Source organism: Notamacropus eugenii, chromosome 2, assembly GCF_028372415.1.
Source record: "Notamacropus eugenii isolate mMacEug1 chromosome 2, mMacEug1.pri_v2, whole genome shotgun sequence".
NCBI classification, from domain to species: Eukaryota; Metazoa; Chordata; class Mammalia; order Diprotodontia; family Macropodidae; genus Notamacropus; species Notamacropus eugenii.
Window position 1 is genome coordinate 106,014,701 of NC_092873.1, and position 25,174 is coordinate 106,039,874.

General features: G+C 44.6%; 1 protein-coding gene across 1 annotated transcript in view; it reads left to right on the forward strand.

Annotated features, from left to right (window-relative positions):
- PTK7 (protein tyrosine kinase 7 (inactive)) overlaps nt 1-25,174 on the forward strand; it is an 83,789-nt gene that overhangs the window by 34,086 nt on the left and 24,529 nt on the right. The window contains exons 2-14 of the mRNA XM_072642195.1: nt 8,052-8,345; nt 8,881-8,983; nt 9,732-9,922; nt 10,104-10,254; nt 12,726-12,874; nt 13,119-13,385; nt 17,744-17,877; nt 18,238-18,373; nt 18,847-18,966; nt 22,791-22,940; nt 23,085-23,235; nt 23,374-23,501; nt 24,028-24,231. Coding sequence (XP_072498296.1) covers nt 8,052-8,345; nt 8,881-8,983; nt 9,732-9,922; nt 10,104-10,254; nt 12,726-12,874; nt 13,119-13,385; nt 17,744-17,877; nt 18,238-18,373; nt 18,847-18,966; nt 22,791-22,940; nt 23,085-23,235; nt 23,374-23,501; nt 24,028-24,231 — 2,178 coding nt within the window. The remainder of the gene's footprint in view (nt 1-8,051; nt 8,346-8,880; nt 8,984-9,731; nt 9,923-10,103; nt 10,255-12,725; nt 12,875-13,118; nt 13,386-17,743; nt 17,878-18,237; nt 18,374-18,846; nt 18,967-22,790; nt 22,941-23,084; nt 23,236-23,373; nt 23,502-24,027; nt 24,232-25,174) is intronic.

Sequence of the window (25,174 nt, forward strand, 5' to 3'; positions counted from 1 at the left end):
TCTTGAGATTTCAAAGGAGAGTGGTTTGCTCGCCTGCCTAAGGGTTTCAGTCATATATTTGCTTAACTGTAGGAAGCTGTTAAGAGTTTTTCTGTAGTCAGTTTGACCAGTGATAATCGGTCTGGCTTGTTCCCTCCAAGCCAAGGGAACTATCTCTCTACACTAGGGACTTATTCCTGCACTAAAGGGTTTAGAGCAGAGGGATAATCTGAGGCATAAGGAAGGGAAGAATTTGGGCTCCCTGACTGAGGAGTAGTGGAATGGTTGTGTTTGTGAAAAGTCTTCCCACCCCCCACCTCCTCCTCCTCACACACACACATGTACACACAGGGATCTTCTAGGCAAAGAGCCTGGAGAATAACAGGGAAATTGGGCAGCAGACCAGAGATGTCTGTTTCCCTACAAGAGCCCCAGGAATAGAGAATGCTGGGATGTGTGCCCATCCACTTCTCCCCCTAAATAGTTTATGGGGAGGAGGAAGAGAAGAAGAAGAAGAAGGGGAGAGAGAGAGATTGTCTGTCTGTTTTTCTGTTGGGGGGAGGGCTTCATATTGAGTGTCTGCTTGCAGAGTAGGGATTAGAAAGAGGAAAGCAAGTGAAAAAGTTTAGAAAATATCTTTATTGAGCTACAGAGACTCTGCCTTTGAATAACTCCTCCATGCTCCCAGGGTCTTTCCTCTTGGATTCCCCAGGCCTCTTGGCTCCTCACCTGTACAACACATAAGCTGCTTTCTATGTCCTCTTTGGGGTGGGGCATGTATAAGAAGTCTTTTAATAAGGAAGTGTCTCTCAGCCTTTACTTGTCATAGCTCCTCTTTGTGGGGTGATAGGTCAGAAAGCAGTGGGAATCTTCCACCCATGTGGTCTCTCTTTTTCCATTTTAAGGGGTAAAGACAGAAACCGGTCCCCATTTCCCTTGAGGATGATCATGTTCTCAGAAAACTTTCCTAATTCATCATTGATGTGTATCATCATCCAACATTTATTGAGTATTAGAAATAGGATCCAAAGCTGTTAATAACTCCAGGTTGTTCATTTTTTTGGAGGAGTATGTCAGGGTTCTGATACTTTTGTGGGGAACTCCTTACCCTAGGTGTACCCCCAACTGCTTTCACCCCCAAACAGAACAGCCTCAGATGTGCATCTCTGATGGTCTGACCACTGGGCCACACCACAGACTCTTCTTAATACGTGGTGACTGAAGGCTTGTCCAGTGATTTGCTTCCCCTTCCTCTTGTACTTGGACTTGAGATTTGTCCTTTGCCTAGCTGGCCCTGTGGGTGGTGGTGGTGGGGGAGGGATTGGGTTGGTCATGCTGAGTCTGAGCGGGGGGCTGTGGGCTTGGAGAAGTCTTGGCAACAGCTTTGACTGCCTTTGTACTGTCTAAAATCTGCCCCAGCCAAGTGCTAACCAGGACCTGCTGTGGGCTGACGTAAAGACAGAAGACCCCGTGGGTCTAGCTTTGATGTTTCCCAGGCCCTGTCGTGCAAGCAGAAGGGGTTCTGAGTGTGGCGGTCTGGGAATATAAATGCTCTAGTCCTGTCGAGTCCTTCTGGCTTTCCATGTCATCCCTGAGGCCCCCCACTCCTCCTGTAGTGCAGGAAGGGATGCTGCAGGCTGAGTCCAAGGGAGGGGGCAGCCACGGCCCCTCAAAGGAATGCTGCTTGGCTTTTGGCCTGGCTCAGGTTACTGTGGCAGGTGGTAGCTCAGCCTGTCAGTCCTTACTGCCAAGGGTGGATCCTTCAGGGCCATTTCTCCTCTGGGCTGTTAGTTCTTTAACCGGGTACATGAAGCTTCTTGGCCTGCTGCTGCCTGGCAAGAGCTCCTATTTATATAGTTCTTAAAGGTTTTTAAAGCACTTAACTCGTAGCATCACATTTGAGGTAAGTAATAGCAGTATTTCCATTTCACAGATGAGGAAACTGAGACAGAGAGAGGTGAGGTGATTTGTCCAAAGCCCCTAGCTAGCTAGAACTCCAGCCCAGGTCTTCTGAGCTAACATTTACTGTTTTTCTGGTAGTCACATTTTAACCTCTACTCAAATGGGTTGGGTTGTTCCTTAGCTCCTCTTTGTTTCTGAAATCCCTCTTCTTTCTCAGCCACTTGGGCCTTGTAGTAACTCTGCAGGGCCAGGGCTTTACAGGTTCAAGGCTCACATCTGTCCCTGGGCTGTCAGAGCAGGAGTCCTTCAGGGTTTCATAAGGCAGTTGTTTTTTTGCCATAAAGATGAGTGACTTTTTTTTACCTTTCTGTGTAAGTATACTTGTTAGGAACATTCCCTCAGCTTCACTGCAGATAATCTCTTTGGGGCTGGTGTATACGTCTGGTTTAACCAGTTGTTGGTCAAATTGAACACATTGCACCTGGAATTGAGATGTTCTTTATTCAACTCAAGATTTAAATTTGTCTTCGAAGTTGAGACATATCACCCTCCTATCATACTTTGCTTCAGTTTCTTATTTGTAAAATGGCACCCACATTTTCCTCAAGGTTGTCATGAAAGGCACTTCTGATTTTACCCATCCTTTCTTCTTTTTCTCTTGTATGCTCCCTGTTATTGTCTTGAGTTCATTTCAGCGCTGTCAGTGTTTGTCATTCACATTTTTGCACTATGGCAGTCCATAAGCTCTGTCAAAGAGGCTAACTCAGTTGATAGTTAGAACTCAAAACCCTTTATCTAAGGTTGTTTTTTGCAGCCCAAAAATTTTATCTATTTATCTGTCTGTCTGTCTATCTATCTATCTATCTATCTATCTATCTGTCTGTCTATCTAATTTTTTCTAAGAGACAGCATGAGGTCAGAGGGCTCTGGATTAAGAATCCTGACTTCTAGTCATTACCTCGCTATTAACTGGCTGTGTGACCTTGAGTAAGTTGTGTTCCTTCTCTGGGCCTCATAGTTCCCTCATCTATAAAATGAGAGCTTTGGATTACGTATAGAATGTTTGAGAGAAGCTGGACCTTAATAGATAATTTGCTCTAAATCCCTTCATTTTATGGTACTGAGTCTCAGGGAGAGAAAATAATTTCCCCCAAGACCCCACTATGAGTGACAAAACTGGAATTAGAACCCGTGTCTTCTTTCTGTTATAATGTGGGATTCTTCTTCAGAATTCTCTAGGTTATACCTTGGGATTCTTCCAACCCTGACGTTCTACAAATGGGGAAGGAGAGGAACTGGCTTGTCTTCTGAGAAGGATGCAGCTAGAAAGCTGAGAATAATGACAAATCAGCCAGATGGATGGGAAACATTCCCAGTACTTTTTTCTCAGGGATCACAAGGTTTAGAACTGGAAGAGACGTAGAAATCATTTAGCCTTGTCTATTTCATTTCTTGAATATAGAAACTGGGAGACCCAGAGAAGAAAATTGCCTGCCAAAGGTCATACAGTAAGTAGCAGGGCTGAGATTCAAACCCAGGTCTTCTGATTTCTCAAGTTCCACATGCTTTGCACTATTCCACGCCATCGGTTCACATGATTCAATCTTTTAAATATCGGATGCATAGGTTTAAGAAAAACCCAGGACTCAACTTGTATGGGGGCTAACTTTCTGGTGAATTCTCCACTGTAGTTTCTGAGGAACCTGGGATCTTGGAGGGATCATTGGATCGTCAGGTTCAACTTCTTGTTTTATAGATAAGGAAACTGAGGTCCAAAAAAGATTAAGTGACTTGGCCAGGATCCACATAGCTAGGAAGTATCCAGGAAGAATTTAAACCCCTTCATTGCATTTTCCTATCTGTCTGTCTGTCTGTCTTTCTTGTAAGACATTAAACTAAGCTAGAACTCCCTCTGGGGAGAGGTTGGGCAAAACTTGTTTGGGTTCCTTCTCAGACTTGGCTAAGTTGGAGGTCTGAGCATAAGGGTGAAGGCTCTGTCCTACTGCCCAGCACAAATTGTCAGCAACCCCACGTTGGGAAGGCTGCTCATTAACATGGTCCCAGACCCTAGCGACTCTCTGTCTGTAGTGCACCCACATAGGCCCTGGGGAACAAAGGCCCATGTGTTACTTGTGCTTCCGTAACCATGCCACCTGCCCTGCCCTACCCTCCGCCTCCCTGCTGGAGGTGATGTTCGGCACACTCTCCTCTCTTTCCCTTTGTTCAAACTGTCATAGGGAACATAGGACTTGGCCCTTCCCTGCTGGGGGCTCCCTTCTTCAGGGTGGCATCCTGGACCTGGGCCAGAGTTGAGTGGTAGCATTGGAGTTGGAGATGAAGGGAGGCCCAAGGTAGAAACATGGGCATTCTTGGCCCTTCCTTCTTTGTCTTTCCATTAAGAAGCCAACCTTGGCAACAAACAGAAGGTTTCCTTGCTACGGTGGGTGGGAGGCAGTCCTGGCATGCCTTTTCCAGCAGCAAGGGCTTCAGACAACCCTAGCTACCCTGCCCCAGTGTCAGGGTGGCGTCTCTTGAGAGCTGACTGATGTTGGGGCAGACACTGCCATTTAATTCTGAGTTAGGGTTCCCCATCATGCCATCTCCCTCTCTGATATGGAGGTCTGATTTTTTTCTCCTCTACCTAAGTCCTGATGCCTCAGTGTGGTATGAGGATGGCCTAGGGTTCCCAAAAGCTATGCCTGTGGAGCACGTCTTGCCAAGCTGGAAAGTACAGTTTCTAGTATAAGCCAATGGTATATTAAAGGAACACCCCCCAAAATTCAAAGGGTTGGTCATTAGCTGATGAATTACTATTAGCTGTAGTACCACACAAAGACTGTCCACTAAGGTAAGAAAAGGTTGTAATCTGTCAGAATCAGTGGAAAAGAGAACCTGTGCTGATAAAATCATAGGCCCTTGAAGGAAATAATTTATAAAGTCAGTAGATACATAAAATAAGGCCTGTAAGCTTAAAATCATGTAATCTGAGCTATTCATATTAAAAACTCTTATTTATGTAAATATTAACAAGATAGTAGCAATATCAACTTTTTAAATTCCATTTGGACCTCTACTAGCAGTGTGACCCTGGGAAAGTCATTTAATCTTGGTCTGCCTCAGTTTCCTCAGCTGTAAAATGGGGTTTATCATAGCACCTGCCTCCCAGGGTTGTGAGGATCAAATGAAATAATCATATTTGTAAAGTATTTAGCACAGTGCCTGGCACCTAGTATTGATACTTAATAAATCCCTTCCTTTTCCTCCCTCCCTCCCTTCCTTCCTCCTTCTCTCCCTCTCTCTTTCCTTTCCTCCCTCCATGTTTCCTTCCTTCCTTTCTCCTTCCCTTCCTCCCTTCCTTCCCCCTCTCACCCCTCTTTCCTTCCTTCCTTCCTCCCTCCCTTCCTTCCATCCTCCCTCCTCCCTTCCTTCCTTTCACCCTCTTTCCCTCCCTTCCTCTTCCCCTTCATCCCTCTTTCCTTCCTTCCTTCCTTCTTGCCTCCCTCCCTCTCCCTTACTCCCTTCCTTCCTCTCTCTCTCCTTTTCTTCCTTCTTCCCTCTCTCTCTCCCTCTTTCCTTCCTTCCTTCCTCCCTTTCTTTCTTCCCTCCCTCATACATAAAAGTTTTGCTGATGCTTTTCAAGAAAGCAATGAAAAAAAATAGTCATCTAAATACATGAGGTTTTTTGGTTATTGTTTTAGCTTTTACAAAAGGATCTTCATTGAAAAGATACAGCAAACGCAGAAATACAAAACATGCCCTTCAGCCAGGGGCACGCTCTTCCCTGTACCACTTTAGTCCTTGTGGAGATTGAGTTCAAACTTAAAGCAATTTGCTGCAAAGCATTTGCCTCATCCAGTTCACTTGTGAATGTATCATAACCAATGGAAAGAGCAGATCCCTTGCTTGGCTGCTAGTCAGTCCACTTTTGGGCTGGGTGTCACCTGCTTCTCAGGGCTGTGCTGGTGGACTGGGGCTTGGATGACTGCAAGCTGTGGCCTGACTCCAGCTTTCAGGTCTTTGGTTTTTCTCCTGAACGCTCTCTGCTCACAAAGTTCAGTCTGCCTTCATTTTAGGCAGGAAAGGGTAGACACAGAGACAGAAATAATACCAGTACCACACAGGCCAGTGACTCCATGTTGACCCAGACCATGTACTCCTGACTTCATGCTAACTCTGGGGGAGAAAGGGTCTGACTTCTCACCCTTTTATCGCCTACTCAGAGACCTACAGCAGTTTGTCTTCCTCACAGGGCACTTGGAAAATAAAAAGGGCATGTGTTTTTTTTTCCAATTTTGCTTTTCCTGCTGTGCCTAACTTCATTTAAGACTTTTCAGGTCTCTTTTTCTTCCTCCTATAGCCACCTTTCAGGGATTACCTCCCCTCCCAACTTGGCACTTGCAGGTGGAACCCCAGGAAGTGACTACTACCATAATTTCAAAGTTACCTCTGTGGGTCTATACTCTCCAGAACTATAGGTCAAAAGTCTCCCTTCACCAGTACATTTCCGTTTCAGATCCAGCCAGTAGTTATAGTTGGCTTAAAGCAAGGAAGTAAAAAGTGAAGCTACAAAACATACTACCCATAACACAAGGGGCACACTCTCCCATAAATATTCATAGTGTCAGTGGGAAGATTGGATGACCCCAGGGAGCACACAAGTAGAGAAGCACATGTAACCAAGGCATGTCACACCTCTGGTACCAAAGGACTCCTGTGATTTTCTTTCTTCTTGTGGTATCTTCATGCTGCTCCAACCAAGGGCTTAGACTGAACAGGTTGCTCAGCTGAGTTCCCTAGACCTATTTCTTTACTGCTCAAATTTAGACTGTCAGGGATAATTCTCTCTTAAATCCATAGCTAGTTCTCTTCTGTTGCCAAGCGTCATACTTCTGAAGTCTGCCTTTCCCCTCAACTCTCTTTTAAGGGTACAGTGTCTTCAGGTAGCTTTTCTGCAAGATACCATACCACTGTGGGCACGAGAAGCAAGTCATCTCTTGGCCCAAGCCCCCCTCCCCCATTCTTCCTTCACCCCCTACAAAGAGAGGCATTATTCCATAGCTGGTTCTTTTCTCTGCTTCCAGGAGCCCTGCTCCTTAGAGTCTCAACTACTTCCACATCTATAAGCTTAGTTTCTTAAAGGTCACCAGAGAAATGGTCAATCCTAGGCAAATCAAAGGCAAGGTACCCCTTAATTCTATCAAGTAGTCTCTGAAGACTCCTCCTGAGGGGTGAAGATAAGCTCTCTCCTTTTTTTTTTTTTTTTTTTTTTGCACTGCATTCAAAACATTAATTACCTGATTGTTTCTGTTACCTCTCCCTTATCTTTTGTGATTACATCCATTGGCCTGGGACAGTCTTGATGGACTCTTCCCTCACTCCATGTGTTTATTTTAACTGTCCATGACACTTCTTGTGTTGTGTATTGTGTCTAGCTGCTTGATTAATCTCCCTTAAATATTATTTTGATCGTGTTGATGCTCTGTAACCTTCCTTAGATCCTTACTGCTTATAGAATAAAAGCCATACTCTATGGATTGTTTTTAAGACCCTCCACAGTCTTGCTTTCTAACCACAGTTCCACTCCAATCAGACTGAGCTGTCTATTCACTGCCCCTCAAACAAGACTTATACTTTCTAGCCTTACACTTTTCAGAAAATACCTTATACTTTCTCCCTTCTGATGATACTCCTTTGCTTATCACAATTGGACTAATCATTCAAGACTGCACTCAAATAATGTTTCTTCCCTGGCCATCCTAGCCATTGAGATTTTCCTTCAGCTTTTTCAATCTGTGATTCTGTGATCTTTCCTAACTCTGGCCTCCTGACAGCCTTGTCTACACCACTCATCTGGCAACTATCATAGCCTGCCTTTTGTTATTACTTCACTATTTTATGTGTGTATACAAGTAGAGTTTGCCAGACCAAGACTATAAATTCCTTGAGGGCACGAACTCTTTATCAGGCCCTTGCAGGGGCTGGTTTCATGCTTGGCCCTTAGTAGGTAGTTTTTGTATCACCCTCAAACATTAATTGAAGACTTGCAGTGTGCTTAGGTCTCCCCTCCAGCAGTATGTGTCAGGATAAGGAAAAGAATCATGTGTTGGGTACAAGGGTTGTGATCCTCCCATGACGCCTTCTTTTTCCTTCTCCTTCCACTCCCACCCCAGCTACAGGGACAAGAGCCACCATCATCTTTACCAAGGAGCCTTCCTCCCAGGATGCACTGCAGGGGCGCCGGGCGCTGCTGCGTTGCGAGGTGGAGTCCCCTGGCCACGTGCATGTGCACTGGCTGCTCAATGGGGTCCCTGTCCAAGACTCAGAACGACGTTTTACCAAGGGAAACAACCTGAGCTTTGCTGCTGTGGACCGACTGCAAGATGCGGGTGCTTTTCAGTGTGTGGCAAGGGATAATGTCACGGGTGAAGAGGCCCACAGCGCCAATGCCTCCTTCAACATCAAATGTGAGTGACTGAAAGAATGAGTGCAGGGTGAAGCTGCCCTGGAGTGCTTTCCTTCTACTCCCCCTGCCTCCACTGCCAGGCTCAGGACTGCTTGGACAACAAAGGACAACAAATTCTCTGCTGCTGCTGCAGTGTATCTGAGAGTCAAATGGCCTCTCCCCTTTGCTGCAAAATGTCTTTTTTTTCCTTTAAAACTTCACCATCTGTCTTTCCCTGTCCTGTCTGCTAAGTGACCTTCTGAACAGGAAGGGCAGTGGGAGGCAGCTTTTTAAAACACCAGACACAAGTTACTGGGGACACTCAGAATCCACAACTTCCACATACCTGCCTCACCTTTACCATGTTTTCTGTCCACTTCTTAGCAGGAAGTGTCTTATGTTCTTTGGCTTCTGGAAGCCATAGTTCTTTTCTTTGCTTTTCTTTAATTTCCCTTCTCCTGCTGTCTCCTCTTTCTCCTACCTTTTTATCCCCCACTGTGAACTATTAGAAGTCTTGATCTGGGCTCCCAGGTCACAATCTGGTCTCTGTGCTTCAGGGATCGAGACCGGGCCTGTCATTCTAAAGCATCCAGCCTCACTGGCAGAGATCCAACCCCAGACACTGGTCACTCTGCGTTGTCACATTGATGGACATCCCCGGTAAGGACTCTGAAACTGTGCTTTTAAATTTTGATCAAAATTGTATTTCTTTTGTGCAGTGTGTGTGTGTGTGTGTGTGTGTGTGTGTGTGTGTGTGTGTGACTGTGTATGTGTGTGTGTGTGTGTGTGAGAGAGAGAGAGAGAGAGAGAGAGAGAGAGAGCGAGAGAGAGGATGGGGGGAGGGAGAGAAGAGAAAGAAAATGGAGAGAGAAGAAGGGAAATGTACTGGGAGGCAGGAGAAACATGATTTCTAATCCTGCTTCTCTCACTTGGAGTCTTTGTGGGACTGTGAGCTCATTTAATCTGAGCCTCAGTTTCATCTGTAAAATGGGAAAAATATTACCTGGACTACTTAACTCATGAGGATTGTTGGGAGGACCAGATTAGATGATGTGCCCTGGTATGTAGAGAGCTTCCCAAATGTCAGTTATTATATCATCATCAGTAGTAGTAATAGTATTAATGAAGAAAAAACACAACTTGTTTTATCTTCTGGTCATCCCCAAATTTTTATGTTTTTTCATCCTCTTTAGTACTGCCTAAAAGGTTGTCTTCCCCTGTCATTGTGCCCTCTTGTCTTCTGTGCCATCCATAATGTTCATCACTGCCATCCTGGACTCTCTCATTCTTTGACACTCCAAGTAGACCAGTCACTTTTAGTTCGGAAGGTGTCCCCTTCTTGATCCCATTGTCCAAGGTGGGACAACAGATGAGCTTTTCCTAATTCCTGAATGACTCTGTCCCACAGCCCAACATACCAGTGGTTCCGGGATAGGAATCCCCTCTCTGAGAGTCAGGGAAACTACTCGGTTAGCAGCAAAGAGAGAAACCTGACCCTGCGTCGTGCCAGCCCTGAGCACAGTGGCGTTTACAGCTGTTGTGCACACAATTCCTTCGGCCACATCTGCAGCAACCAGAACATCACCCTAAGCATTGCTGGTATTCCTGGGGTCCATGGCGGGGGTGGGTCAGAGATGGCCAGCATGGCATCATGGGAGAGGCAACCTTAGGGGGAGGTAGGGGAGGCTTTGGCTTGCTGATAGTCTCTTTCTTTGGGAGATTGGTTCTGCTTTCCTTCCCCTGGCTCCCTCATGCAATTATTCTTTCCTTCTGCCCCTAGATGAGAGCTTTGCACGTCCTTTGGTGGTACCCCAGGACCAGGTGGTGGGGAAGAGTGAGGATGCTATGTTCCACTGCCAGTTCACGGCCCAGCCACCTCCCACCCTGCAGTGGTTCTTTGAGGATGACTCCCTCATCACTAACCGTAGTCGGTAAGCCTTCTCTATCCATGCTGCAGATGGTTCAGCACCCATTGTCAAGGTAGACTGGAGGACCTGCCTCCTTCCTTCCTCATTCAGCGCACACAGAAGGATCAGTGTGCACATGATGTCAAGGTGCAAGACTTAGCCAATGGGAAAAGCCCTAGAATGACAGGCTAATGCCTGGAAATGGTCTACGTTTAAGGCGAGGTGCACTGGGAGGTATTGGACAGCCCAGGGCCCTTGTAACAACAGGATGCAGAACAATAAGTATGCCCATCCTTCACCTGAAAACAAATACCCTTGAGTACTGACTTTGTGGTCACAGCCTCTGCCTCAGTTGGGATAGATAGGTAGTGTTTTAGATAGAGTGCTAGACTTCAAGTTAAGAAGACCTATGTTCAAATCTCACTCCTGATACTTACTAACTTTATGATTACCCCTATTCCTACCCCTGGGCAAATTGTTTAGCCTCCTTCAGCCTTAGTTCCCTTATCTGTAAAATAGGGGTCATAATAGCACCCCCAGGGCTGTTGTGAGAATCAGTTGAAATAACCTACCTAAAACATTTGTGAACCTTTAAGCACCATAAATGTTGGCCATTATTAGTTCTAGTCTCCATCCAGCCAGAAATGAGAAGGAAACCTTACCCCATCCCCCAAAGTCCTTCCTAGCCTCTTTGCCAGAGTGGAGCTCTGTTCTGTCCCAGACCCTCAAAAGAACAAAACTGCCCCTCAGCAGTATTGGCACAATGGAAAAAGTTCTGAACTTGGAACCAGGAGACAACTGCATTTGAACCTTAGTTGGGACGTTTGAGATCAGAGAATTAGAACTGATAAGGATCTCACAGATCATGTCATCCAACCCTTCATTTTGAGGCTCATAGTGGTGAAGTGACTTGCCCAAGGTCACCCAAGTAGTTAGTGGCAGAGCCTGGGATTCAAATCCAGGTTCTCCCCTCTAACTTTCAGATCTTCAAAATGCATTGGTGGGAGGCACTAAAGAATTCCTCTTTTCTTTAAGAAAAATACAAATCTACATCTGTGATGATTTAAATAGTGACCTTGCTTGAAAGCAAAGGGCTGTGAGTCTGATGGCCTCTAAAGGTCTTTAAGCCCCCTGGAATTCTGGTAGAAAATAAACCCTGGTGATTTGTAGATGTTTATACTCCCACTCCAGCAGCTGAGATGGTATAAATCCTCCAAGAATCTTTGAGATGTTTCTTTTTCCCTGCAGTCCCTTTACTTACCAGCTGTGGGATCCGGAACAAGTCAGGCTACATCTCTGAGAATGTTTCTTCATTTGTAGGATGGAGATAATCAAATTTTTTTTTTAAACACAGTTTACAACAGATAAAGCAATTCAGACTTTTGGTCCGGTGATACATCTTTTTAAAGCATTTACAATATGGACCACAAAAGAATTTTTTTTTTAAACATTAACCAACTGAGACACAAATAATATTTATGTTGCTAACTTCACAAACTCTTAACCTAATTGTCTCCGCAGTATTACTGAGAATTGAAGGACCCTAACTTAATGTTGTTGGTCTAAAGTTCTATGCCTAATAGCTTAATTTTAGACAACGTCAGATGTTCCCCTACCCATAATCTATAATTGAATAGATCTGGTATTAACCTTACAGACCTTTTGACTATAGGAAATTGCTACCAATAGTAAGGACATTGCAGGGATTCAATATCTCCCCAACTTCATGTCAGCTCCAGGCAGGATTAGATGATCCACTTGCATTCAGTCAGGCTTAAAGTCTGCCAGGTATCAGTGGGGAAATTGAGTCAGGAGAATCCTACCTCAGCCCATGCTGGACAGCTGCTCTCCCACCCTTCCCTTGAGATCACCTATGCAGTTCATACCAGCAGGAGATAATCAGTTTTGCATTACCCACCTCACAGGGTAGTTAGAAAGAATGTGGTTTGTACATATTAACGCATAAGAGGTTAGCTATTCTTTGAGAGCAAGGTTGGGAGTTTTGGGGGGATAATTGTGACTTGCCTGGGAGCATAGGTGGTAGGTATATCTGGATTCTTTGATTAGGACCTCTCCAAAGGTTGACTAGAAACTCTTCTTTTTATACCTGTATCCCCAGCACCTAGCACAAAACCTGGCACATAGTAGATACTTAATAAAAATATTTGTTGGTTGATGGATTAATTGAACCTGGATAGCAAAGGAAGCAGGACACCCCTGAATGGTTTCTTATCTTGACTACTATAAGCCTGTCCTTTTAACTTCCAGGGAGCTTTGGGAGGGCTGGTGAGCTAGTAAAAGATGCTAGGGCCCTGCTCCTCCCCAGTTATGAGAAATGTCCATATTAGCCTCCCTCCCTTACTTATTTCCCCATCTCCACTGTCTCTAAAACCTTATCCCTTCTAGGAGATGAGCAGGGCTGTGTTCTGTATGCATTCTCCCCTAAATGCCTGCCTCTCACCTACCATCACTTAACTGTTCTCTTTCTTCCCCAGGGTTCCTCATCTTCGTCGGGCCATAGTGTTTTCCAATGGCTCTCTGCTGCTGCCTCAGGTCCGAGCACGTAATGCTGGGGTATACCGCTGTGTGGGCCGTGGCCAGAGAGGCCCACCTGTTGTCCTAGAGGCCAGTCTTCACCTTGAAGGTCAGTATAGACCTGAGCTCAAGGTTCTGAGGCTGGACCATTCAGCCCCTTCAGGGGGAAGAAATGGGACTTCATGTCATGCTCAGACATGAAGTTCAGAGACACAGGATTAGAGTTGTAGGCAGGAGGCTAAGGGGGATTGTATGGGTCAAAGGGGGAATAGATGGAGGATACCTTGATAATGACACCTCCTCATCACTACCTTGATCCCTCAAAAATAATAGAGTTATCTCCTTTCCCACAGAGATTGAAGACATGCCACCTTTCCAGCCTCGAGTGTTCACAGTGGGCAGAGAAGAGCGGGTAGCCTGCATTGCTCCCCAGGGCGTACCAGAGCCCAGCGTGTGGTGGGAGCGGGCTGGGATCAGGGTGCCCCACCATGGCAAGGTCTACCAAGAAGGCTACGTGCTAGTTTTTGCCAATACAACTGAGAGTGACGCTGGCACTTATACCTGCTATGCAGCCAACCAGGCTGGCCAGAGGCATCAGGAGATCAACATCACTGTGGCCAGTGAGTGAACCTGTTTGAAGGGAGTCCAGTGCAGGAGGGAAGGGGGAGGGAGACTCTTCACCTCTTTCTTGTTCCCAAGACCTTTGTTTGAAGGACTGACTTTTTTTTTTTTTTTTAACAAGGTGACTCTACTGGTCAATAAGGGAAATCATTTGTAGTAGGTCTGGACCTAGGATTTCATTAGCATAGAGAGCTCTCTTTGAGGTAACACCCTCTACCATTGCAAAGTAGTAACTCTTCTGCAACCTTACAGTCTTAAGAGTTGCCTGGAATACCAAGAGGCTAAGTGACTTCCCCTACTTCTCCTTCTTAACCAGAGGCAGGATTTGAACCCAGGTTGTTCTGAGGGGCTAACTCCCTAATCAAGCATTATATATCTGCATTTGACAAAACTTGACAGACAAATAATAATACAATGGTTCATTAATGACTGAATCCAAAGAATGTTGACTAATAGATTGATGTCATTTTGGAAGAAAAGACTGTGATTTGTCCTTGGAGTCATGTCAGGGACATTCCTAATCAGCTTGGCAGATGACAGAAAACTGGAAGGGATAGCTAGTATTTTGCATAACAATTAGATTCTAGAAGATCTGAGCAGGTTTTTTAAAAAAAAGGATACATCTGAAAAGATGGCATTTTATAAGGATAAAGTTAGGGTAAAACAAAAGCAAAAACCAAGAAACAAAACCCTCCCACAACAGTGGCATCAATACAAGATGGGAGTGATGTGGTTGGACTGGTCTATAAATATGCATCGTGAAGAATTGCCTATTTTGAGTTACTCAAAGAATCCATAATGTCTTCGGGTAGGGGGATGAGGATGAATGTTTTAATATTTTCCATTTCTACTTAGAATAATTTGACTGCGGTCCACAGATAAATTAATTGTGCCAGAAAGGTTCTTTATTGAAGAAAAATATTCAGCACACTTCTGATTAATGTCCTGATGTTACCTTTCTGTAAAACATAATTTCCAGTCATCCACACTTTTGGCTTTACTTTTCCTTTTTAATTTGTAAAGCCTAAGTCTTCCAAAGGAAATATTTTCAAAACTGCACACAAAAACTTTGTTTTGTTTCTTTAAACAGCGTCTTCCTTAACCACTCTTTCCAGACATAAATCAACATTGATTAAACTTCTTTTATGTGATAGGCACTGTTTTAGCCTCTATATCTTGTTAATTGGCATCTAGATGGTGCAGTGGATCGATCACTGGGCCTGGAGTCAGGAAGACTCATTCCTGAGTTCAGAGCTTGCCTCAGACACTTACTAGCTATATGACCCTGGGCAAGTCACTTAACCGTGTTTGCCTCAGTTTCCTCATTTGTCAAAGGAGCTGGAGAAGGAAATAGCAAACCACTCCAGTAGCTCTGCCAAGAAAACCCTGAATGGGGTCACAAAGAATTGGACGAAGAATCTTGGTACTGTTTTAATTCAACCTCAAAGAGAACAGAATAAGATTCAATTAAAATTGAAGTTTCTTTTTTTCTTTACTATATTAATTCACCGCATTAAGATAACCTTAGCCAATTTTTCATAAGGCCCTGAAGCATTAAATCTGAATGTTACAATTTATGGTATTTACCTATATATTAGGCTAGGGTCAAATGAGTTAATAATTGTAAAATACTTAGCTCAATGCTTGGCAAATAATAAGTACCAATAAACAAATGTTATGTTGTTTTTATTATTAATATATGGGACTTTGCTTTCTTCAGGCCTGCCAAAGTACCTAAGGAATTATATAGACTCATTCAGGGTATTCCTTCAAATAATGAGATTTCAGTCCTAGAGACTTAAAGAAAGAGATGATGGCCTTTTCCCTTCCAGCTCTGAGATTCTGTCATTACCATTGTTTGAAGTGGGAGATTTAGTCCTTTTCCTCCAGGAATCTAGAGTGCTTATACGGGATTCTGTAGATGAGGCAAACCAGTCAGGTAACTAACCAGCATGTTAGTCACTCATCATTGCTTTAGCACCTACTCTGTATGTGCTGGCCATACAAAAAAGGACTCCAAACAGCCCCTACCCTCTCAGAGCTCCCGGTCTAGTGGGGGAGACAAGATGCAAACAACTATGTACAAATGAGCCCTATACAAGAAGAATTGGCAGGTGGTCTCAGGAGGGAGGCACTACTAAAATTTAGGAGGGCTGGAAAAGGCTTCTTGTAGAAGATGTGGCTTAAAGGGAGTCAGGAGGTAGTGATGAGGAGTGAGAACATCCCAGGCATGGGGGACAGACAGTGAAAATGCTCAAAGCTGGAAGGTGGAGCATCTTGTTCAAGGAAGAGCAAGGAGTCTCTGGATCACAGCGTGTGTGGAGGGGAGTGAGGTATAAGAAGGTTGGTAAGATAGGAAGGGGCCAGGTTATGAAAGACTTTAAAAGCCAAACAGGATTTTATAGTTGATCCTAGAGTTAATAGAGAGTCAATAGAGTTGACTGAATAGAGATAGGCGGTGGTCAAACCTCCCTCACTCACATCAAAGTCAACTGCAAGTCATGCCATCATCTTAATGTCATGGTCCTCTTCAAGAATGAAGGACAAACACAACTTGCAGTGTAGAAAGATCATTTTGACAGCTGAGTGGAAGATGAACTGGAGTGAAGAGAGAAACCTGAGGCATTCAAGAAATTATTGCGATAGTTCAGTCATGAGGCAGCGAGGGCTTGGTGGCAATGCTAGAGGAGGAAAGAAGGGATATACAAATGATGTTACAAAAGTAGAAGCAATGGGACTTGACAACTGATTGGATACAGGGAAGTGAGGGAGGGTGAGGAGATGAGAATCACACCTTGCTTGGGATGGTGGTACCCTTGACAGTAATAGGGAGATTAGCAAGAAGGGAGTGTTTGTTGGGTTAAGATAATTAGTTCAATTTTGGACATGTTGAATGTAAGCTACCTCTGAGACATCCAGTTCAAGATGTGAAACTAGAAGTTGGGAGAGGGGTAAGGGCCAAGCAAGATGAGTTTGAGAATCATCTTCTTGGAGATAATAATTAAAATCGCAGGAGCTGATAAGAGCAAGTGAAATAGTATAGAGGGAGAAGGCCCAGGACAGAGTTTGGGGTGTCCCTCAAAGTTAGCAGTCATGACTTGGTTGAAAATCCAGCAAAAGAGACAGGGAAAGGAGCAGTCAAGACAGGTAGAAGCCACAGACCAGGAGAGAGCAGATTCATGAAAACCTAGAGAAAAGAAGAGGATGATTGACAGTGTGAGAGGCTCCAAAAGAGGTCAGTAAAGATGAAGATTAAGAGGTCATTGGATCTGGCAAATTAGAGATCAGTGGTAACTTTGGAGAGAGCAGTTTCTGTTGAATGGTGAGGTTGGAAGCCAGACTGCAAAGAGTTAAGGGAGTTAGAGGAAGAAAGAGGCATCTATTATAGATGACCTTCTCATGGAATTTAGCCATGAAAGGGAGTATAGGATGATAGCTAGCAGGGGATGGATGAATCAAGTGTCTCCTCCCACATCTCCCAGCCTTTTCCCCCACTCCAGTCTAGTCTGTGCATTGCTGCCAGATTTGGTGGGGGTAGGGGGGAAGGGAATGATTTTACATGGTCATTTTTAACTCTCATCTCCTAGGAATCTATTAAATATATTTTCCTAAATACTGTTCCAGTTGTCACTCCTCTGAAGACTTCAGTGGCTCCCCATTGTCTGTATAAAGTTGAAGCTTCTTAGTCTTGGTATGCAAGATTTTTCATGATCTGGCTCCAGTTTACCTTTTCAGCGTTATCTTACATGCCTGTTATATATTTATATGTAGCCAAACTGGACTATTCCATGTTCCTCACTTTTCCTGCCTCTGAACATTTGAATGTACCAGTGCTTATGCCGGAAATGCTTTCTCTCTATTTATGCCTTTTGAAATCTGACCCTTCCATCCTTTGAGACCTTCCTCGTATGTCCTCTTAACTTGTGCCTTAGTTCCTTGTTGTTAACATGGAGAGGCTGGCTGCTAAGAATCCTTCTATTTCTACATGTATGACATCTTCCATAAAGCCTTCCCATATCCTTCCAAATCCAAACAACCCCTCTGTCTTTTGAAGTAGTGATAATTTATTATGGTTTTTGGTTGTCCAGAACTGTGTTGAGCACTGTACAAGGGAAATTTTAGACAGAGTCTGATCCTCCAGAGAGATTTAAAACATAGTCTGTGTCTGTCAAGTCTTTAGTCCAATTGGGGAGGCCTCTGTAAATGAAATAACATGGTTAAAATAGAATGCAAGGTGCTGTGTAAATGTCCCTGAGTGTCACCATCCTCTCTGGTATTAGCAAGAGGTAGGCTTTCCAGAGGTTTGGACTCTTTACCCCTCTTGATCCCAGTAACCTCCTTCCATCTTCCCTTACAGCACTACCCAGGTGGCTGAAAAAGCCCCAGGACAGCCAGCTAGAGGAAGGCAAGCCAGGTTACCTGCACTGCCTGAGTCAGGCCACACCTAAACCCACTGTCGTCTGGTACCGGAACCAGATGCTCATCTCTGAGGTGAGAGTGAGTAGGTTTCAAGGTAGGTGGGCAGGAACATTTTCTCTTGCTCATCTCTAGAAAACCATTTGTCAGGCATCCCCAAGAGACTGTTTCCTAGTCCTTCCTGCCCTTTCCCCTTGCTTCCTCTATAACATCCCCCTGTCCCCCTCTAAGGAGAGATTCCTTCTTCCCTCTGAAATCTGGGGTCCTTGGACCAAGGAGAGTTGGGGATGACTAGAGTACCATTCCATGTCCCTACCCCCATGTCCTCTACCTCTGGCCTTTGGAGCTTGAAGCTTGTAATAGATTCTGCCTCTCCCCCGGGGAAGACAAACCAAAGAGTGGACTGAGGCTTTCATGGGATGGATTGTACCATAGGACTCAAGGTTCGAGATTTCAGAGAATGGGACTCTTCGCATCAACAACGTGGAAGTTTATGACGGGAATTTGTACCGATGTGTCAGCAGCACCCCGGCTGGCAGCATTGAGGCCCAGGCCCGAGTCCAGGTCCTAGGTGAGGGAGACTTGGTTGTCTTGAGGAAAAGCCAATGATTTGGGGGGAATGAGAGGGTTATAAAATCCAGAACTGAAGGAGACCCAGCAGCAGAGAATCCCTTCTACAAAGTCCCTGACTTATCTTGCCTCTACTTAGTAAAGATCTCTATATTGGGGAACTCGCTATCCTCTGAAATGTCCCTTTCCATTTTCAGACAGCTACAGTTGTTGGAAAGTTTTTTCTTTTATCAAGCCCTAATTTACCTATCTGTAACTTCCACCCCTAGCTCCTAGTTTGGTGCTTCAGAAACAGACCTGCCCCACCCCATTAAGTCGTCTCTTCCCCAGGCTAAATATTCCCAGTTTCTACATCTAATGTTCATGTATTCAGAACCACCACTGCTACCCCACAAAATGGTAATGTGGTGGTTGTATAGGGCCTAGGTCCTACACTGACTGTCCATTTCCATCCCTCCTCTCCCACTTGGACAGAGAAATTAAAGTTCACGCCGCCTCCCCAGCCTCAGCAGTGCATGGAATTTGACAAAGAAGCTACAGTATCGTGCTCAGCCACTGGCCGGGAAAAGCCCACAATTCGATGGATGCGGGCAGGTGAGCGCCCCACAACGTGGGAGGACAACTCAGGAAAGACTTACTGTATGCTTACTATATGCCCAACCCTGTACTTTGTGCTACAAGGCATAAAGCATAAAGAAATAATATCCTCATGTTAAAGGGCATGTACCAATATGGAACACTTTAAGGCCTGAGAGGTTGGTCATACAAGGAGTATGACCTTCCTTTTATAGATGGGGAAACTGAGGTTCAGAGGAGAAAAGTGATATATCTGCCCATAGCCATATAATTAGTAAGTGATTGGAGCCAGGATTCAAAAAACAGTTGGAAATCCCTGTAATCTAACCCATAATCTTAGAGTTATAGCCACTACATCCCCAGTGAGGGGTCTTATCATACCTTTCCTTGAAAGGATAGGATTTCAGATGCAGCTAGTTGGCACAGTAGATAGAGTGCTCATAGGATCTGGAGTCCAGAAGATCTGAGTTCAAATCCAGATTAGCTCAGTGACCCTTGGCAAGTCACTTAACCTTTGCTTATCTTGTTTCCTTATCTCTAAAACTGGGATAATAATAACCCTTACCTCCTAGGGTTGTTGTGAACATAAAATGAATAATGTTTGTAAAATGCTTTGCAAACCTTAAAGTATTAGAAAAATGCTAACTGCTGTTGTTTTTATTGTTATTAAATATTATCATTATTATTACCCCTCCTCAGGAAGGACCCACTCCCTTGGAAGGCCATTTCCACTTGGGGAAGGGTCTTTTTAGAAACCTCTTGCTTTGTGTCTTTTACAAGTGGCAGAAACCTCCCCCTCTACCATTTCTACCAGTTACATCTAGTTCTGTCCTCTGGCACCAATTGGAATAAGTCTGGTTTCTCTTCTTGATAGCCTTAATCAAAGACAGCTGAGTCTTCCCTTCTCTGTCCATGATGAACATTTCTTCAACCATTCTTTGCCATGACTGAGACCTTATTCGAAATTCAGTGCTCTCTGTCCCCTATACCATACTAAGACATAGTCACTGTTTTCAAGTTTACAGTCCAGCTGGAAGGTACAGACATAAGTGCACAAAAATCAGATAACCTGAACCATAGTATCGCCAAGAAGCCCCTAATTAATCATTAAGTGAGCGGGCTGTAGATGGTAAGCACTCTAAGTTGTATTTGCTTGTTTTTTAATTTATTGATGCGTTTTGTTTTGACACAAGATACGCAGATACTTCCCAACAAACCCCTTTACAAAGTACATTCCCTGGAAAACATGGATTCATGATTAACAGAAAGGAGGGATGTGGCCCAAATGTTGACCATTGTTTCTGACCAGAGTTTGACCAGCCTTTCCTTGTTGACTTTCTTTCATTGTTGCAATTGTTAGGTATTTTGTTTCCTTGGATCTGCCGTCTTTGTTGCGCTCTGCTTTTCTCTAAGTTTTAAGGGCCAGGGAGAAATCACCGCGGACAAGAGTGGTGGGAGATTTAAGCTGGGCCTTCATGGATGAATAGGTTTGGGATTGGCAAAGAGCAAGAAGAGGATGTTCTAGGAGCAGAAAGCTGCACAAGTGAGGAGAGTTGTCTTCCAGTGAGGCTGCGGGCTGGAGGCAGTGAAGAGGGAACTTAGTCAGTTGGGCTAAAGGTGGACTATGAATAAGACAGCTATAAAAGTGCAGATTATTCCTGGCCTTGAAAAATAACAGCCTTCCTCATCCTTACTGATACTACTTTCACATATGGAGAGTACTGTCATGGAGGTCAGGAGTTGTTCAGTCATGTCCAACTCTTTGTGACCCCATTTGGGGTTTTCTTGGCAGAGATACTGGAGTGGTTTGACATCTCCTTCCCCAGCTGATTTTACAGATGAGAAACTGAGGCAAACAAGGTTAAGTGACTTGCCCAGGGTCACGTAACTAGTAAGTGTCTGAGGTCACATTTGAACTCAGGTCTTCCTGACCTCAGGTCCTATGCTACATTCCCTGGACCTCCTAGTTGTCTGCTGATTTTTAATCTTAGGGATCTGCCCTAGGATTAAAAAAGCTGTGACCTTAGGAAAAAATCTCCTCAACTTCTTGGAGCCTCCATTTCCACCTCTATAGAATGAGATTGCTTTGTATTATGGAGTGACTCTGAGATCATTTCTTTTAATCTTCCATATAGGGATGTGAGCTAAGTCATAGTATTCTCCTTTTGTGAATGAAGAATGGGCATGGATCCCTGCTTTGAGGTTTGGTGACGTTAAATTACTTTGTCCAGTGCTACCCACCAATAAATGATGGGTAGAGCTGGAGCCCTGTTCCTCCTGTTCTCCCTCCTCCTCTCCAAGAGTTGGGAGTTTGGACTTAATTTTGTAGACTGTAGGGGAAGCATTGGATGGCTTTTTGACCATGATGGGTCAGTAGAAAGTGGACATTGTTACCCCTTTCCTGGGAGATAAATCTGGGCCTCAGGTGAGTGGAAGACTTCTTATGAGAGCTCTTGTGAGGTAATGAATTTGGAGAGAGGAAGCCCGAAGTTTCAGTAACACCTCAAAGCACTTATTAGCTGTGTGACCCTGGATAAATCATTTCATGTTTCTGAATCTCAGGATGATGGATGGTAATAGCACCCTACCTTACAGGGTTGCTCTGAGAATCAGATAAGGTAATGTATGTAAATTAGTTTGCAAGCCTCAACCCCCAAAGGGGATCTTAGAAGGAGGACCAATAGACATGCATACACACACACACACACACACACACACACACACACACACACACACACACACATACATACACACACACACACACACACACACACAATGATGACAATGTTAATGCAAAGAATTAAACAAAGCTAAACACTGTGCAATTATCATAGCCAAACTAGAGAGGAGTTGAGAAAATGTACCTTCCTCCCTTTGTTGCATAAGTGGAGGAAAATGGATGTAGAAAATTGCATAGAGGTGGAGCCAAGATGTCCGAATAGAACCAGGAATCCACATGAACTCTCCCAAATTCCCCTCCAAAAAAACATTAAAATAATTCCTCAAATTGAATTCTGAAGCAGCAGAACCAACAAAAGGTTGGGGTGAAACAATTTTTCAGCCTATGCCAGTTTAGGAGGTAAGCAGGAAAGGTCAGTCTCTCCTGGGTGGTGGTCTGAGCTGGAGTTCAATGGCCTGGTACGTCAGCAGCAGGCCTTGGAGGCAGCTGCATCACCCTGGAAAGATTTACATAAACTGATGCAAAGCGAAGGGAGCAGAACCAGGGGAATATTGTACACAGTAACAACAATATTATATGATGATCAACAGTGAATGACAGCTATTCTCAGCAAAGCAATGATCCAAGATAATTCCAAAGAACTTATAATGAAAAATGTTCTCCACCTCCAGAGAAAGAATTGATGGAGTCTGAATGCAGATCAAAGCATATTTTTGTTTTCTTAATTTTTTGTCTGTTTTCTTTTGCAGCATGGCTAATATGGACATATGTTTTATATGACTGCATGCGGCAAATTACTTGTCTTCTCAAGAAAGGGGGAGGGAGGAGAGAGAGGGAGAAAATTTGGACCTCAGTATTTTAAAAACAAATGTTATAAGTTGTTTTACATATAATAGAGAAAAAGTAAAATTTAAAAAAAAATTTTAAAGAGAAAAAAAAAAGAAAGAGAGATGGGAATTGACTTACCCAAAGTCACATAAATATTAAGTTAACAGAGTCAAAAATTGACCCCAGGTCCTCTGACGTTAAATCTAATGTGTCCTTTCCGTGATATCACACCATCTCTCAGATATAAATATCTACTCTTCCTTCTGAGTGTGGCTTCAAGTGAGTCTGATGACTTCCCATCCCAGCCCATCAGTTTCTCATTCCCTTTTCCTAGATGGGAGCAGTCTCCCAGACAGCGTGACAGACAATGCAGGAACCCTGCACTTCTCCAGAGTGACCAGGAGCGATGCCGGCAACTATACCTGCATTGCCTCTAACGAGCCTCAAGGCCAGATCAGTGCCCATGTGCAGCTCACTGTGGCAGGTAGATGCCCAAGGACTGAGATGGGAGGCGGGTGGTGAGAGTTGGCTTCCGAAGGGAGGATCTCTGATGTATGAACAAGTCTGTCTAGCACAGGCTCCCTGCCATCCCTCCAGTGCTCTAAACTCTGCCTTTTCCCTCATGCAGTTTTCATCACTTTCAAGCGAGAGCCTGAGCGTACAACTGTCTATCAGGGCCATACAGCTATGCTGCAGTGTGAGGCCCAAGGTGACCCTGACCCCCTCATCCAGTGGAAGGGCAAGGATCGAATCCTGGATCCAGCTCATCTTGGACCCAGGTAGCATCTACATCCATTCCCCACCTTCTTCCCTGGCCCTAGGCCTGACTGTTAGTTCCCAGGCTCTTGGGAGTAAGAGTGAGAGACGAGTGGCCAATAGGCATGGCTAAAATGGTGCTGGGATTTTTCTTCCCACAGGATGCATATCTTCTCCAATGGCTCCCTAGTCATCCACGATGTCACCTCTGAGGATTCAGGCCGCTACACCTGCATTGCTGGCAATAGCTGTAATATCAAACACACAGAGGCTTCACTCCATGTTGTGGGTATGGAGTGGGATTACGGCAGACTGGGGGGTCTTAGAGATGAAGACAATATCACGTAGACACCAAGGATGGGATGCTGAGTAGAATGTAAGGTCCTCCAGGGCAGGCCCCATCATAAACACATCATACATGCCTAATAAATGTCTGTTCTGTTGAATTGATGGAGGGCATCAGCTCATGTGGGAACATGAGGCCACAGCCCTGGAGTGGTAAAAGGATGAGGGGGATTGGTTGGTGTTGGTGGTGGGCAAGAAGTTTTGATAAGAATCACAGGGCCATGAATATTCTATATAGTGGGATCCTTATCTTGGGATCTTGGCACTTTGAAAAAGAGATATTTTGAAAACTCTATTTCAACAGAATTGGTTTCCTGTGTATTTAGAACAATTATTCTGAGAATGGATCCATAGAATGAGAATGGCTGCACCAGATTGCCAAAGGGGCCCATGACACCAAAGATGAAAATCCCCTCCTCTGTAGCATTCCCAGGCAACCTCTAACTGGCCACCTATTTCTGCCCTTTCAGATAAGCCGGTGCTGGATACCTCAGAGGGTCTTGGCAGCCCCCCACCATATAAGATGATTCAGACCATTGGGCTGTCTGTGGGGGCTGCAGTGGCCTATATTATTGCTGTGCTGGGCCTCATGTTCTACTGCAAAAAGCGTTGCAAGGCCAAAAGACTTCAGAAACAGCCAGAGGGCGAGGAACCTGAGATGGAGTGCCTCAATGGTGAGCCTAGGGGCCCATTGGACAGTAGTGATTGAGTGGGTGTTTGGGTGGGAGGGTGCGGGGTGTGTGGGGGTTGGGCGCCCCCATGGGGTGAGGAGAGAGAAGGCAGTGGAGTCTGCCCAGCTCTCAGACTAGGGGCACCTAAGGAGGAGATGATTCCCCCTCCTCTCTGGGAGTCATGACCTGATCAGTTCTCTAGGCCCTGAACCCAAAGCAGCTTTGATATAGAACTTCCCAGAACTGCTTTACTTGGGTCTTATCCTTTTTTGTGGTCACTTTGCTACATTCTTACATGATCATCTATGCGTGTAATCATTTATAAGTCTGTGCTTTTGTTGTATATACTTGTCTTCCCTCATCAGGCTTGGAGCTCTCAAAAAGCAGATATATGTGTATTGCATACAGAAATAGAATCTCCCTGAGGACAGAAATTCTGTGTTCCTCATAGGACTGGGACCTCCCTAGGGGCAGAGACTAAGTCTTCTTTATAGGATTGTAAACTTTCTGAGGGCAGGGAATCTGTCTTCTCATAGGACTAGAATCTGTGATGTGGCCTTGCTCCATAGAGTTGAAGCTCTCTGAGGATAGGGACTGTGCCTTCTCTATAGGAATGAAAACTCCCTGAGAGTAGGGACTATATCTTTATAATAGGACTAGACACTCCCTGAGAGCTTGGTCATTGTCATAGATCCAGGAGCTCCCTGAGCATAGAAATGAGTGAATGACTGTGAAAAAACATTTATTAAGCACTAACTGTGTACAAGGGAGAATGGTGGCTAGAGAGGGGCCTTTAGGTCCAGAAAGTTAGAGGAAAGGTAATTGGAACCATCAGGTGTTAGATTGAAACACCTCATCCCAGAACAACAGTAGAATGTATTTGATCATGGTTCATGATTCCAGAACTGGGTGGGAGAAGGTGACTAGCCAAGCCGTGGGGGAGATG